Genomic DNA, 13,496 nt, shown 5'->3' with positions numbered 1-13,496 from the left:
TTTACAAAGTAACGTCGACGTAACGCCTAGGCGATAGAAACAGTCGCGGAAGATAATCGTATTCCCATCGCAGAAGTCACTTCCTTCTGGAAGAAATGTACCACGTCCGCGTCACTTTCAAGAAGTAACGTTACATCGCGAAAAAAGTGTCGAAACAAATCTAGTAAAAACGATCAGAGTTTTTTAGATTCAGTATGTCATTTGTTTGTAGGGATGTGTGTGTTTCCTTTTTTTAGGTAAGCCAGCTGATCTCTTTCTTGTTATTTTAAAAATAAAAATTATAAGATTTTTATTTTTAAAGTGGGTTATGGTCACATTGATTACTTCCGGGAAAGGCAGAGAAGACTATAGTTTCGGATTTCGCCACAAATCCTCATCAGTTCTCTTAGTTTTTTGCTTGGGAACTGCTAAAATTTGAAATGGGGTCCTCAGCAGTCCTGACTCAAATGAGAGGCCACAATTTGCCCTTTACAAAATGGTGCGATATGTGGCTGTATCTGTTGTGGATCAATAGATATGGGCCTCAGAGCCCTACAAAAACAATGAAATTCTTTCTACGCGACAGAATCCCCTTTTAGTCCCCAAGAAAAAAATATATCTCAAACCGTTTAGGAAATATAGTAAACAAGAACGGGTTTGGATTTCATTGAAAAACTCCGTTTAAGTCGAACCTGATAAGATTACAATGTGTCCTTTTCAAAATGGTGTGGCATTATGTACAATGGAAAGGTATTTTCATAAGCTTTAAAGTGATACCAATTTTGTATTAATCGGATTCGTAGAACCGGGTACCCGTACCCGAACTTCCGGGTCAAGTAACTGGTTACTTCCCCCAAGAAAAAATATATCCCCATAATTAGGATAAAAATACCTACCTCTTGAAATTCTGATCGTTTTTACTAAACTATCAAATAATTGTATTTTTTAAATAATAATAACTGTGTTATAAAACGGATATTAACTATTACCGAAAATAATAAAATAACGGTTGTCTTTTGTAATAGATAATTTTGGTAAGTCATTTATTTGTGATAATTAACGCCATTTTTCAATTTGAGAATTCCAATTGCGATTCACACCAATTCATTTGTAATTCGATAGTTTCATTTGAATTTCAAATTATTTCAATTGTTAGTCATAAAATAAAATTTGAAATTTATATTAGTCCCTTAATAACACTTCATTTGTAATTCAGAACATAGTTTTTGTAATTCGTAGTATTTCATTTACAATATAATAACATAATTTCGAAATGAAATCATTTGAAATTAAATGTTATGAATTTGCTATAAAATTTTATGAATTACAAATGTAATGCCATGAATTTAATAAAATGGTTTGAATTACGAATTAATTGTTCTACATTAAAAATGAAGTCATAAAGTTTCAACTGAAATTTTGTTGATTAACACCTACTTTAAAATTAAATAAAAACTTCGGACTTCAAAAAACACAATTGATACTTTGTTTTGTAAAATTGAAACGATTGATTTTTTACGAATCTCTATGCCTTACTGGATGACCTAATACACAGACCTTGCCACTCACTTCAATGTAATTCAAAACTACAATAGTATTAGGTTTCCACTAAATAACATGTTTATTAGTTTGCTTGATATTTTTACGTTATATTTTTTTCATAAAACTAAACATAATTGAAATTAAAGTTAGAAACGTACATCTTAAAAAAGTCTAGCTATTATTATTTTTTAATATATATATTGGATGCCAACAAAATCTGCAAACTCATTTTGGCTTCAGCGATAAACAATTCTAAACGAACCAACGAATGTAACACTGGTAAGTTTTCAGGCACCAATGCTTTGGGGAATGGGATATGCCGGCGGATCGTTAGAATCATTTCACACGATATATACAAATATGAATACACGGTACATACAAAGGAAGAAATTGCATATGCAATTATGTTATTTTGATAATCGGTACGACAAAAAATATAGTCAGTTAACTTTAATAGAATTCCATAAGGTACTTCTTCTACATATTAGCCTAGAAATCTGGCTGGGAACTTCCCGATTGGCCAGTCTTGTTGCCCCACAACCAGTTAAGTAACACATTTGGCGCGGCTTGATTTGCTTGGGCTAAAAATCAGAAGTTACGTTGTTAGTGTTATATATTAAGTAAACGATGCAGATTTACTTACACATATCTGTTCCAGTTAGCTCTGACACAGCTGCTGGAGGCATTTTTGCTATATCCTGTTGAAACTTCTCCATTTGACGTATACGTTGTTCTCGCTCCTCTTTGATAACTTTATCCTTTGCGTGACTTACAGTCTGAAGTTGTGATAGTCTATGAAATAATAAAAACTCAAATTATATAGTCTCAATACTAGACGATACTGAGATGCCTGCCTGACTCACTTTAGACTTAATTCATCATCTGCAGTAGCTTGAGTTGAACCTGCAACTATGTTACTTGCATTAATTTCCTGGCTTTTTGGTAATTGTGTTGTGGATATGCCTTCGGGGGAGGACGTAACTGCAAATAAGAATAATAAAAATACTAAAGTCCATTCAATTACCATTCCAATTCAATTCCATTTACCATCAGGAGATGCTCCCAATTGAGCTTTCATTGCTTCCATTTGACGTAGTGTATTTGACAGTTTAAGTTGCAATGTATCTCTTTCTTCCAAGAGGGAAACTAGTTCCAAAGTCATTTCCTCACAACGCATATCACGTTGGTGTAGCATATATAGGGCCAAGTCCAATTCGGCTTTGGTAACGGGAGTAACATCGGAAGTATTTGTCGATTTGCGCTTATCCACCACACCAATGTGGGACGTTGTGTTTTGCAATTTGAATGGGTCATATTGTGCCGCTAAACGAGCATATTCCGCCGAGCGTATTGCTAGCTGTTCTTTGAGTGTAACAATTTCAACTTCTTGTGATTCTAGGGCTCTTTGCATCTGTTCCATCAATGCATCAGCGCTAGCTTCTCCGCCCTTGGGCCTTATGCGTACGGGAGTACCATCGTGTGAGGCTTCAGCCGATGTGCTTCCCGATGCTGTGGTAGACTCCGATGCTGGAGTTGATGATGATGTGGTTTCTACAGAAACAATTTGTTGTACAGAGTCTATAGAGTGGCTGGGCGGTTGGTTCGTTCTCAAGGCATTGATTTCTTCACGTAATCTTTCCTCTTGCGCTTTGAAATCGTGTTCACGCTGCGCTAAATGGTCCTGCCACATTTTCGCAATTTCACCACAACGCTGTTCCACAACCAATTGCCATTGAGCATTGAGTGCATCGATATCGGCGGCCGTTCCGGCATTGCTTTCCCCATTCTTTTGCAAAGCTTCGACTGTTCGGCGTAGTTCTAGAATTTCTACATTCTTCGTATCCAATTCCAATGTAAGCATTTTCATCTTGTCCTCTTGTTGTAGACTCTCCAGTACATGATTATTTAGCACCTGCAGTTCTTCCTCCATTTGTTTCTTCTCCGTCAACAAATCCCTAATTTGGTTTTCCAATTCCCTTTCCTTTGCTAAACCAGTTGTCGGTTCTTTCCTGGATTGCATTTCTTTGGTCAATTGCAATGACAGATTGTTTTCTAATTCGTGCTTGTCTTCCTCCAGGTCTTTTACTTGAAGCTTCAGCATTTGAATTTCTTGATTTTTGGTTAGGATTTCTAAAACAAGCTTCTCAGTCTGATCCTCGTTCATCAGATCGTTGATGCGCTGCTTCAGATGCAATATTTCAGATTCTTTCTCTTGCAATTGCGCCGATAGCTCGTCACTGCTCGCTCCTCCGAAATTTTTTTGTTTGAGCTGTTCGTTTTCATTTTGAAGAGTTTGTAGTTTCTCTTCCAACATTTTACGCTCTTGCTCAAACTGGGATGTGTTCGATTTCAAAGTTTCAATCTCCTGCATGAGGTGTTGTACGTGCTCTTCCAACTGCTGTTTATCCAAACGTATACGATCCAAATCAGAGATCGGTGTCTCGGATGGATTATGTATGGCAGCGTCCAGTTGTTTCTCCTTTTGCTCCTTCAATGACGCTAATTCGGCTTCCAAGTCAATCAAACTTTGTTTTGTATTGTTAAGTGTTTCTCTCAAATTTATTACTTCCTTCTGCAGACCTTCCAGTTCCGAATTTAGTCTCAATTCGTTGGCTTGGGATAGTGACAAAACTTCAGCTTGTGCTGCAAAGTCACTGGAGAGCTTTTTATTTGAATCAAGAAGACTATTGTAGGATTCTTGAAGGTTTTGTAGCTCAATCTTAAGATTGTTGAGCTGCGTTGTTTCATTATTTGTGTTGTGTGTTGTCTTCTCTTCCAACGCGGCAAGTTTTTGACGTAAAGATTCTATGGTTTGTTCTGCCCGCTGTGAATTGGATTTCTCTTCTTCCAATAAGGCTTGTAATTCTAAACGGTCACCACTAATATCTTGTATTTCCATAGTTAAAGATTTTATTTTAGCTTGCAGGTCCCCATCGATTGACGATGGTGGCGACTGGGTCACTGATGGACCGTCTACGGTTGGAGCAGGTACTGGTTCGCTAGTGCTGTCTGTTCCCCAATCATCAAGGCTTTGCAATTGTTGTTGCAATTCTCTAATGCGAGCCTGGTACATTTGTACTTCCATATCTTGACGTTCTTTCATTTCGGCCATGCGCTCATTGCCCGAAGTCAAAACGTCAATTCGTTTTAACAACTTCTCTTTCTCAGTCTGGAATTGTTCCTGCTGTTTCAATTGTTCGTCCAGTTTGACCTCCAACGCCTTTATTTGGCCCTTTAGTTCCTCTTGAATAGCTGCGTCCAAATCATCAAACATCGAGGGGCCAGATTCAATTGACGATGACTTACGGAATGCAGATGAATTCATGGAAGTTTGAAGTTCATCGATCTTGACCTTGTACTCCTTAAGTTTCTTCATAAGTTTACCCGATTTAACGTGCAGTTCTTTCTTTTGGTCTTCACTACGCTCAAGGGCGAGTTGTAGTTCCTGCAGACGTTCATTTAATTCCTGATTTTGTATTTCCAGCTGTTGTTCTCTGGGCACTAGGGAGACGGATGCCGGTGAGGCACCAGTCATCGTAGCCGATTGTTTGGCAAAATGCTCAGCTTCAGCTGCGGCCTCATTTCCCCAAGCGTCTGCACCCCAATCATCTCCTCCAATATCGAGCACTGAAATTGGCGTGTTGCGTTTCTCTTCAGGATGACAACTACGTACCTTCTTTGGTACAATAAGTTCCTCCACGACTGGTTCCGTGGATACCTCTGGTATAACAAATGGATTGAAATCTTGAGATTGCTTTGAATTGCCAAAGAACATATCCAGCGTGGGTTGTATGGCTGGATCAGGGACAATCTGATTTTCCAATGAGTGCATTGTTTTCTTTAAATGCAATTCGTCTAGTCGCTCACGTTCCTCTCGACGGTATTTTTCCAATTCTTCATCCTTTTGTCTAAGCACTTCTTCTAGCTGTGTAATCTGCTGACGTATTGCACTGACTTCGTTCTGTTCGGCAAGAAGCTTGGTTGTTAGCTCTTCTTGGATATTCTTCAATTCAACCTTGGATTGTTGAAGTAGTAGTTCTCTTTCATGTAGACGGCTCTCCAATTCCCGCAATCGATCCTCGTGTTCTGCATCTTTTTGATTGCGTGTTGCCAATTTTTGTTCCAAATCCTGTGCATGCTTTTCCAAATCGGACACATTGCGTTGCAGATCCTCAATTGTTGGTTGCTCTACAGGCGGTTGCTGATTTACGCTGCTTTGAATGATGTCATCGAAAGGCGAGCGCACCGTCGAATCCGATGTGAAGAACATAGGGGGTGCTGGTATGACATCGGTGGATTCCTGCCCTGCAGAAGATGTCTGATTCGCACTTTGTGTTGTCTGAATTCTTGCAGCTTCATGTTGATTTTCATTGACCTGGCGTTGCATTTCATGATTGGCTTCGAGTAAAGTATTAAATTCGGCTTGAAGTATATTAAGGTCTTGTTGGAGACGGCTTATCAACGAATTCTTTTCGTTCAATTCCTGCGTCAAGCGTTCATGTTCATAAGTATCTGGAGCAGATGTATTCGATTGGCCAGGCGGACCAAATGCCAACGCGAAAGGATCAGCCTGAGTGGCACTTATGTTGTTGCTGTTGGCTGCAGTACTGGCGGCGGCCATTTGCAGTTGCAAATTTTGTCGCTGATAGTTTTCGATCAAAGCTTCTTTTTCGGCCAACAAATCAGTGAGACGCTTATTTTCCGTCTCAATGAATACCTGGTCGTCGGTTTGATTCTGTCCCACCTGCATTCTAAGCGTATCTAGCTCAGATATTTGGATACGCAAAGCCTGTAATTCGCTTTCATGGTTCGACGATAACGTTTCAATTTGGTGTCTTAAGTTCTCAATTTCGGTCTTGTCCTGCATGGACTGCATGCGTAACTCCTGCAAATCGTACAGATCTTGCTGGGAGTTTTCACTCTGCATTCTAAGCCACGAGGTTTCACGCTCCAGTTCTGACTTGGCTTGTTCCACAGTATTGAGATTTTCTTGAAGTCGCAAAATTTCATTTTGATGGTCTGCACATTTGTCAGTCAATCTTTCGAGTTTTTCGGCTAGTTCACGCTTCTCTTCATTCAGTTGTTGCAGTTGATCATTTAACTCGCATTCCATTTCGTCCAATTCTGTAGCCTTAGATGCCAACTTGCCATCGTAAACAGCCCTTTGTCGTTCTAAGTCGGATTCGGCTTTGGAAAGTTGTTCTCTTAAAACTGACAATTCCTGCTCAAATCCATTGCTGGTTTCCTCCTTGAATTCCGCATATTCTTTCTCCAATTTGACGTATTTGGATTGTAATACGTTGTAGTCGGTTTGGAGTTTGCGCAGATTCTCCTCCATTTCTTCTTTTTCACTTTGTGACTCGATGAGTCGTTGCGCTATTACTTCGTCGTGTTCGGAGAGCATATTCAAGCGGTAGATTAGCTCATCCTCTGCCTTAGCATGTTCTTCTGAAGTAGATTGCAATTGAGCATCCATCAGATTTACTTTGCGTTCCATTGAAGCTCTGCGTTCTTCAAAACATGCTACGCATTCCTGCAGGCGACCGATTTTTTCCTTGAAATTAGCATTTTCCTGTTCCAGAGACTCAATGTATGACATGTCTTCCTGCAGTTTGGCTTGAATGCCGTCGTGAAGGGTTTCCAGGCGTGTTATGGTTTGTTGGAAACTTGTCTTTTCAGAGTTGTATTTGTCATTAAGTTGATTATAGGCTGCTTGCAGAGCTTCGAGGTCTGACTTCAATGATTGGTTGTTGACAACACCAATGTCGGTTTGATTTGCAGTTGTGGCTACTTCTTCCTCTGGCATTGTTGACAATTTATCTTGTAAGTCCTTAAGTTGCGTTTGTAAACGTTGTATCTGTCCGTTGCGCTCCTTGATGACAGCTTTAGACTTTTCGAACTTGAGGGATTTGGCTTTCAGCTCCTCTGAGACTTCTCTCAGACGTTGTTCTTGCGTTGTCAGCTCGTTTCTGAGCGTTATAATTTCGTCTGCGTCATGCGTTTGTTTGGCATTTTTCTCCGCTTGCAACTCTTCGTTCATGTTGTTAATTGTTTGAAGATATTCATCATTTTCTTTCGTCAGTGTAGCAATAAGCTTTTTATTGTCTTCTAGTGTTGCCAAGAGTTGGTCAAGTTGATTGTTCTTCTCATCTAAGTCTTTCGACAATTGCTCAATGTTTTTGTTGCCCCCAGCATTGTTTGGCACATCACGTTGCAATTCTAAGGCCATTATAGACTGCCTCAATTCACTGATTTCTTGAACCTTCAGGGCTAGATTTTCTTGAGTGCACAAAAGTTCCTCCCGAATTTGATCAGTTTCTGCCAGCTGGCCCTCTAGTTTTGTTATTGTATTATTAGCCGTATGCAACTCGAGACGTAAGCTATCAATTTCACCAGAATCGCCCCAATCCGACGTTTCTTGCCTGGCTGCATCTAATTCGCTTTCTAGCTGGATCAGCTTCTGAGCATACTCCGCTAATTGACCTTCTAGTTTTGTGTTTGCATTCTTAGCCGAGTGCAGCTCTAGTCGTAAGGTCTCAATCTCACCGGAGTCACCCCAGTCAGAGGCCTCTTGCCTTGCAGTTTTCAACTCCTGTTCCAACTTGGCAATGGTCTTCTGAGCAGTTTGTGTTTCAAGACGCAAATCTTCAAGTTCAATCTGAGTGAGCATCTGCTCCTGTTTCAACTGCTCAAATTCGTCTACATCGACGGCTGAGATTGGTGGCTGTGATTGAATGTGCTGCAGGTGTTTTATGGATGTCTCTTTTTCGTCAATAGCTAATTGCAGTTGTCGCACTTCCTGTTCCAAAGTCTTTCTAATATTGGCAAGATCTACCAGTTCTTCTTCCTTGGAGACAAGTTGTTGCCTGGTTAGATTGAACTGTTCTTTGGTCGAATCAAGTTCTTGCATCAATGTTTTATTAGCGTTTTTGAGTTCTTCTATTTCCTTATTGTCGCACAATTGGACCTGAACTTCTTTGAGTTTGTTTTCGAACTCTTGGCATTGAAGTGCTTTCTTCTTCAAATTGGCGGCATATTTTTTAAGTTTTTCTAATTGTTCCTTGTTACGCTGCTCCAGCTGATCACGCCCGACCTGCATTTGTGTCAGCTGCTGCGATTGTTCCTGGTAGCGACGTTCAATGTCTTCAAGTTGCCCCTTCATTAGAGACAGTTGTTGCAAGTGTTGTTGACGTTCATGCTCCGAACTCTCCAATTTCGACTCCAATTGCTGCATCAATTGCCTGTTACTGTCTATTTCCTCCTGAAGTTCGACGATTTCATCCTCTTTCTCAATTATTTTATTCGAATTATCTTCCATGGTTTTGTAAAGGTCAATTAATTGCTGATTTAGGGTATCTATAGTGTCTTGCTTGTTCGACAGTTCATTGAGTTGCTCCTGTACCAAATTCTTATTGATCTTCAAGGCATCTCTCAGTTTGTCGCACTCACTCTGCAATTCTCGTGTCAATTCATTTCCAGCCAATGACGAATTTTGCTTCATCTCGGCCAGTTCCTGTTTGAGGCTTCGCACTTGTTCCTCGTACTGTTGCAATGCCAGGAGCTTCTCGTTCATTTCGTGTTCGTGCTCCTTGTAGGCTTCAATTAGCTGTTGCTTTTGCTCACTGACAAGAGTTTGCAGAATTTCCATCTCTTGTTCGTAAGTCTCACATTTGGATTCGAGCTGCTTACGTAGTCTCGTCAACTGTTCGACTTGTTGTTCATGGGCCATCTCTTTGTCGTTAATAACGCGATCGAAATCTTCGGAAAGTTTTCGCAGATTGGCTAGCTCTTCGGTGAGTTTTGTTATTTCATCGGATTTCTCTGAACCAGCAGTACGTGCTTCGTACAATTCACGGCTTAGATCCTCAACTTTAGATTGCAAATCGGTCAGTTGTTGTTCATAGCTCTCTATCTGTTGCACAGCCTCTTTTAGTTTGTTGTCCAGTTCAGGTTCACCTACTCCTTGTTCAACAGAACGATCAACTGAGGATCTGTTGTCGCTTTGGTCTTCCTGACTTTGGTATTTGGCTTCATCCAGCAGTCTTCGCAGTTCCATATTTGATGCTTTAAGTTCCCGATTTTGGGCTGTGAGCTGTTCATATTCTGCTAAAGCTTTGCCATTCGATGCTGTCACAGCTACAACAGTTTCGACAACGGTAACCGTTTCCACAGCACTGCTGGCATCCTTTACCTTGACCAACAACTCACTTAGTTGTGTGTGCGCATTTTCTGCTTCCTTGGCCAATTTTTTAGAGGCATTAAATTTGGACTTCTTATCGTTTGCCTTGCGATATGCTTCCAACTCACAGTTCAATTTTGACAGGGACTTTTCACACTTTTCGAACAGGGATTCGCCATTCTCAATGGCAGGCACCACCTCTGAGGATTGCTGCAGTGATGTTAATTCCTGCGAGAGTTGATTTTTGTTTGCTTTTGATTCGGCCATTTGTACAGCGAGGGTGTTCTTTTCCTTGTTAGCGCTTTCCAGTTTATGCACCAGGTCATCCTGCTTCTTCTTGGCTGATTGCAATTTCGACTCCAAATCGCCTTTTTCCTTGGTCAGCTCTTCTATGCGCTGCAAAAGTTCGTGATTTTCGCAAGTCAAATGTTCCATTTTTTCTAAGACTTCGCGACGTTCATTGGTGAAAAGTTCAATTTTGGACATCAGTTCTGAACTCTCTTCACGTAACTTGTTGAGGCTTTCAGTTAGCTCTGGATTCATTTCCGTTTGAGTTAATTCGTTGACTGAATCTTTGTGCGATGCCATATCGGAGGACTGGCTTGTCTCCCCTGTTTCCAGACGTTTATTAAATTCTTCGAGTTCCTGCTTCTCCTGCTGCGTAAGTCTTTCGACGATTTCTATTGATTCGGCTGAAGAGGATGACTTACTGAGTTTCTCAACCTTTTCCAATAGCTCAATGTTTTCATTTAAGTAATGTTCGAGTTTTTTGTCCAGTTCCTCCTTTTGCTGTTTAACTAATTCAATGGCTTCATTGGCCGCCTGCAGTGCTTTCTCCTTGCAATCCAATTCAGTGCGCAACGATGCAACCTCTTCCGTTAACTCCTTGATTTGCTCTTCATATTGGATTTCTGTCAACTCGGATTTAACGCGAGTGCTTTCACCTTGTTTCAACGTCTCATATTGTTTTTCTTTTTCTTGCAACGCTGCCGAGAGGGCATCCACTTGTTCCTTGTATTCCTTTAAGATGGTGTCATGCGAACATGCGGAAGGTGTGTGCTCCATTTGTGTCAGCTGCCACTGTCCTTTCTCGTCCTCAAGTTCTGTAATCTTCTGTTGCAATTGTTCTTTCTCCTTGCCCAATCGCACTACCTCTCCGTGAAGATCTGACCCCTTTTTCAGTTTTTCTATTTGTTTCTCGGTTTGTTTGCATTTCAGCTTCAATTTAATCATAGCTTTATTGGATTCGTCCAATTTTTGTTTAAGCTGCTGATTTTCCATTTCAAGTTCTGTGTTATCGCTGTCCTGCTGGCCAGATGTTCCAGATGTGGAGAAAAGTGGCTTGGCTTTAGTAGTCTTTTCCATTTTTTCTTCTAGAACTTTAAAGTTTGCGTTCAATACATTTAGTTCTATGGTCTTTTCCATTAGTTCTTCTTCGTTTTTCCTCAGGGTTTCTTGGGTTTTTAGCAAATCTTCTCTCTGCGATTCGATGGTGGCTTCCAAATGTTTTATTTTTTCCGCAATGGAAGAATCGTTTACTTCAATTTTTTCATTTTCCAATATTGATTCCTGAAGTTTAGTGTTCTCAACTCTTAATATTGCGATCTCATCCATTAGCTCTTGGATCTGTTTTGCCATCTCTGCCTTAACTTGGGTGTCTGTGTCGGGTTTTGTGGAATCCGAAACGTTGGGGGCATCTGAAACTGCTTGCAATTCCTGGCATTTTTCTTCGGTGCATTTAAGTTTTTCCTGCAGAACAATTACGTTTGCCTGTAACTCTTTTACCTGTTCTTCGAGCTGTGTTGTTTTGGAGGTTAAATCACAACGAGCCGTCTCCAATACATCGTTAATTTCCTGAAGTTCTTTTATGCGATTAAGTTGACTCTCCACTTCTGATTTCAGTAGTTCATTTTCTGTACTTAAATCAGTAGATTCAGCAGAATCCTTTTGCCTTGAAGCGTCTAATTGTTCTTTGAGTTGACAAATTTCTTCTCGCAGTTTGCTGGTTTCCTCGATATCTTGAACACGGTATTTTTCCGATGACAACTTTTCAATTTCCTGTAACAGACGTGAATTTTCTTTTGTCAATTTTTCTATTTTTTCACTAACATCTGACATTTCGTAGTTTTCCGGTTTTGGTCGGGAATCGGATTGGTACTCAGAAATTTGAAGCTGCAATTGACTTATTTCATTCCTCAATGTAGCCTCTTTTTCATCGAACATGGACTGCTGAGTGGCCAACATCTTTTCTAATTCTTGAATTTTATTTTCAGCATCCTGACTATAGCTGCGATTGCCGCTTCCTTGTTTTTCCTTTTCCAATTGCTTTTCGAGCAAGCGACATCTGTTTTCCAAGAACTTGATTCGCTCTTTTTCCAAGCTAAAGTTTTGCGTTGTAAGGTCCGTGGCAGATTTGTGCCTTTCCCTGCTGGTTGGCGTATATATAAGATGATTAAGATCTGACATGGACCTGCCCAACTCGGAAGTATTTTCTAAACACTGTTGCGTCGAATCAAACTTCTCCTTAAGCTGTGATACCAACTGTTCTAAATGCTGTTTGCTTGACGCTTTCTGTGCCATTCGCAGTTTATTCTGTTCCAATTGCTGTCGCATCAAGGCAATTTTTTCACTTCCGGGAGTATTGACTGAGCCTGAAGGTGTAAGGGTATGGATTTTAATAGGGGTTGGGTTTGGCGTGGATGCATGGCTTGGCATAGGTGAAGCTTGCGAAATATTCAGGAAACTGGGCTTCTCCTCGTAACCCAAAGAGGCTTCATGTGAAGTCACTTCTGTCGAGTATGTTGAAACATTTAAGCCCTGCTTTGACTTGGCCTTGGACTTCATTAGTCTTTCGGCTATATTTTTGACCTTCTCTTGGGCAGCACTTTTCGATGTACCATGGGCTGCTCCGGATTTTCGAACCAGTTCTTTTAATGCGGAAATTTTTTCCTGAAATATGCACTTTTCAGTAGGGCTTTATTTCAAGTTGAATAAAATATTAATCTTACCTGCTGTTGCAGAAAACTTTCCTGCAGATTACTGATGTCGTTCGTCTGTTGAAGGGATTCGTTCGGTTCGGAGGACATTTTCGTACGTGTCAATTTCTATATTTTGCAAGTTGTGGCACACTGTATACAATCTTTGCTTGCTATGTGGACTACTTTATCTCACATTTATAAGTGGACGTTGTATGCGTTTTCTCTTGTTCAATATAGATTCGTAAAAATAATATGCTGAACATTGGCTACTTGTACTGAAAATAAAAGAACACAACCTCTAGATAAAAGTTCAGATATTTCAACAATGATCTGCATTAAAACAGTAATCGTGAAAATGCAAAATAATGTCCAATATTTTTTTATATATGACATCAACTTATTGAATGTCGAAAGAATTATGAATTGATACGTTGTGACGTGTTCATTTCTAACAATTTTTCATTTCTCGTTTTCCAGGTTGAGAAAGTAAGTAGTTTCACTGGGTTTAAACAATAGTTATCGAGAAATAGAATTGCAGCAATGGTTAGTCCATGATTTTGGCATTAATAGGAAATAAGTTATAATTTTTTACCATAATTTTAAAGAACAATTTTATTAAAAATAAAAAACAATAATAATCGCTGGCAATGTCAGCAAAAAAACTGTGACAGTAGTAGTTGAGCTTCTTCTTATTCAACGTTACCAGTGAATTGATATCATTGATTAAAATAAATACATACCTACGTACAGTATTGCCACCTTGTTTTGAGAAATTTGGAAATCTGGAATTTTGTAAGTGATTTTTCTCTAAAATTTCA

At 39.9% G+C, this 13,496-nt stretch overlaps 1 protein-coding gene across 1 annotated transcript; it reads right to left on the bottom strand.

The window, feature by feature from the left end:
* Positions 1-1,984: 1,984 nt before the first annotated feature.
* LOC133323023 (protein lava lamp) lies at positions 1,985-12,850 on the bottom strand. Its single transcript, XM_061531979.1, has 7 exons — positions 12,709-12,850; positions 10,303-12,649; positions 7,915-10,272; positions 2,569-7,626; positions 2,385-2,502; positions 2,165-2,313; positions 1,985-2,102 (listed from the first exon to the last, which is right to left on the bottom strand). The coding sequence occupies exons 1-7, from the start codon at positions 12,784-12,786 to the stop codon at positions 2,011-2,013; spliced, it is 10,200 nt and encodes a 3,399-aa protein (XP_061387963.1). The 5' UTR covers positions 12,787-12,850; the 3' UTR covers positions 1,985-2,010.
* Between the last annotated feature and the right edge of the window lie 646 nt (positions 12,851-13,496).

This window comes from Musca vetustissima, unplaced genomic scaffold (assembly GCF_032173495.1).
Source record: "Musca vetustissima isolate MV318-11 ecotype Yass unplaced genomic scaffold, APGP_CSIRO_Mvet_v1 utg3678, whole genome shotgun sequence".
Classification (NCBI taxonomy): Eukaryota; Metazoa; Arthropoda; class Insecta; order Diptera; family Muscidae; genus Musca; species Musca vetustissima.
This window is presented reverse-complemented; position numbering and strand designations above follow the sequence as displayed.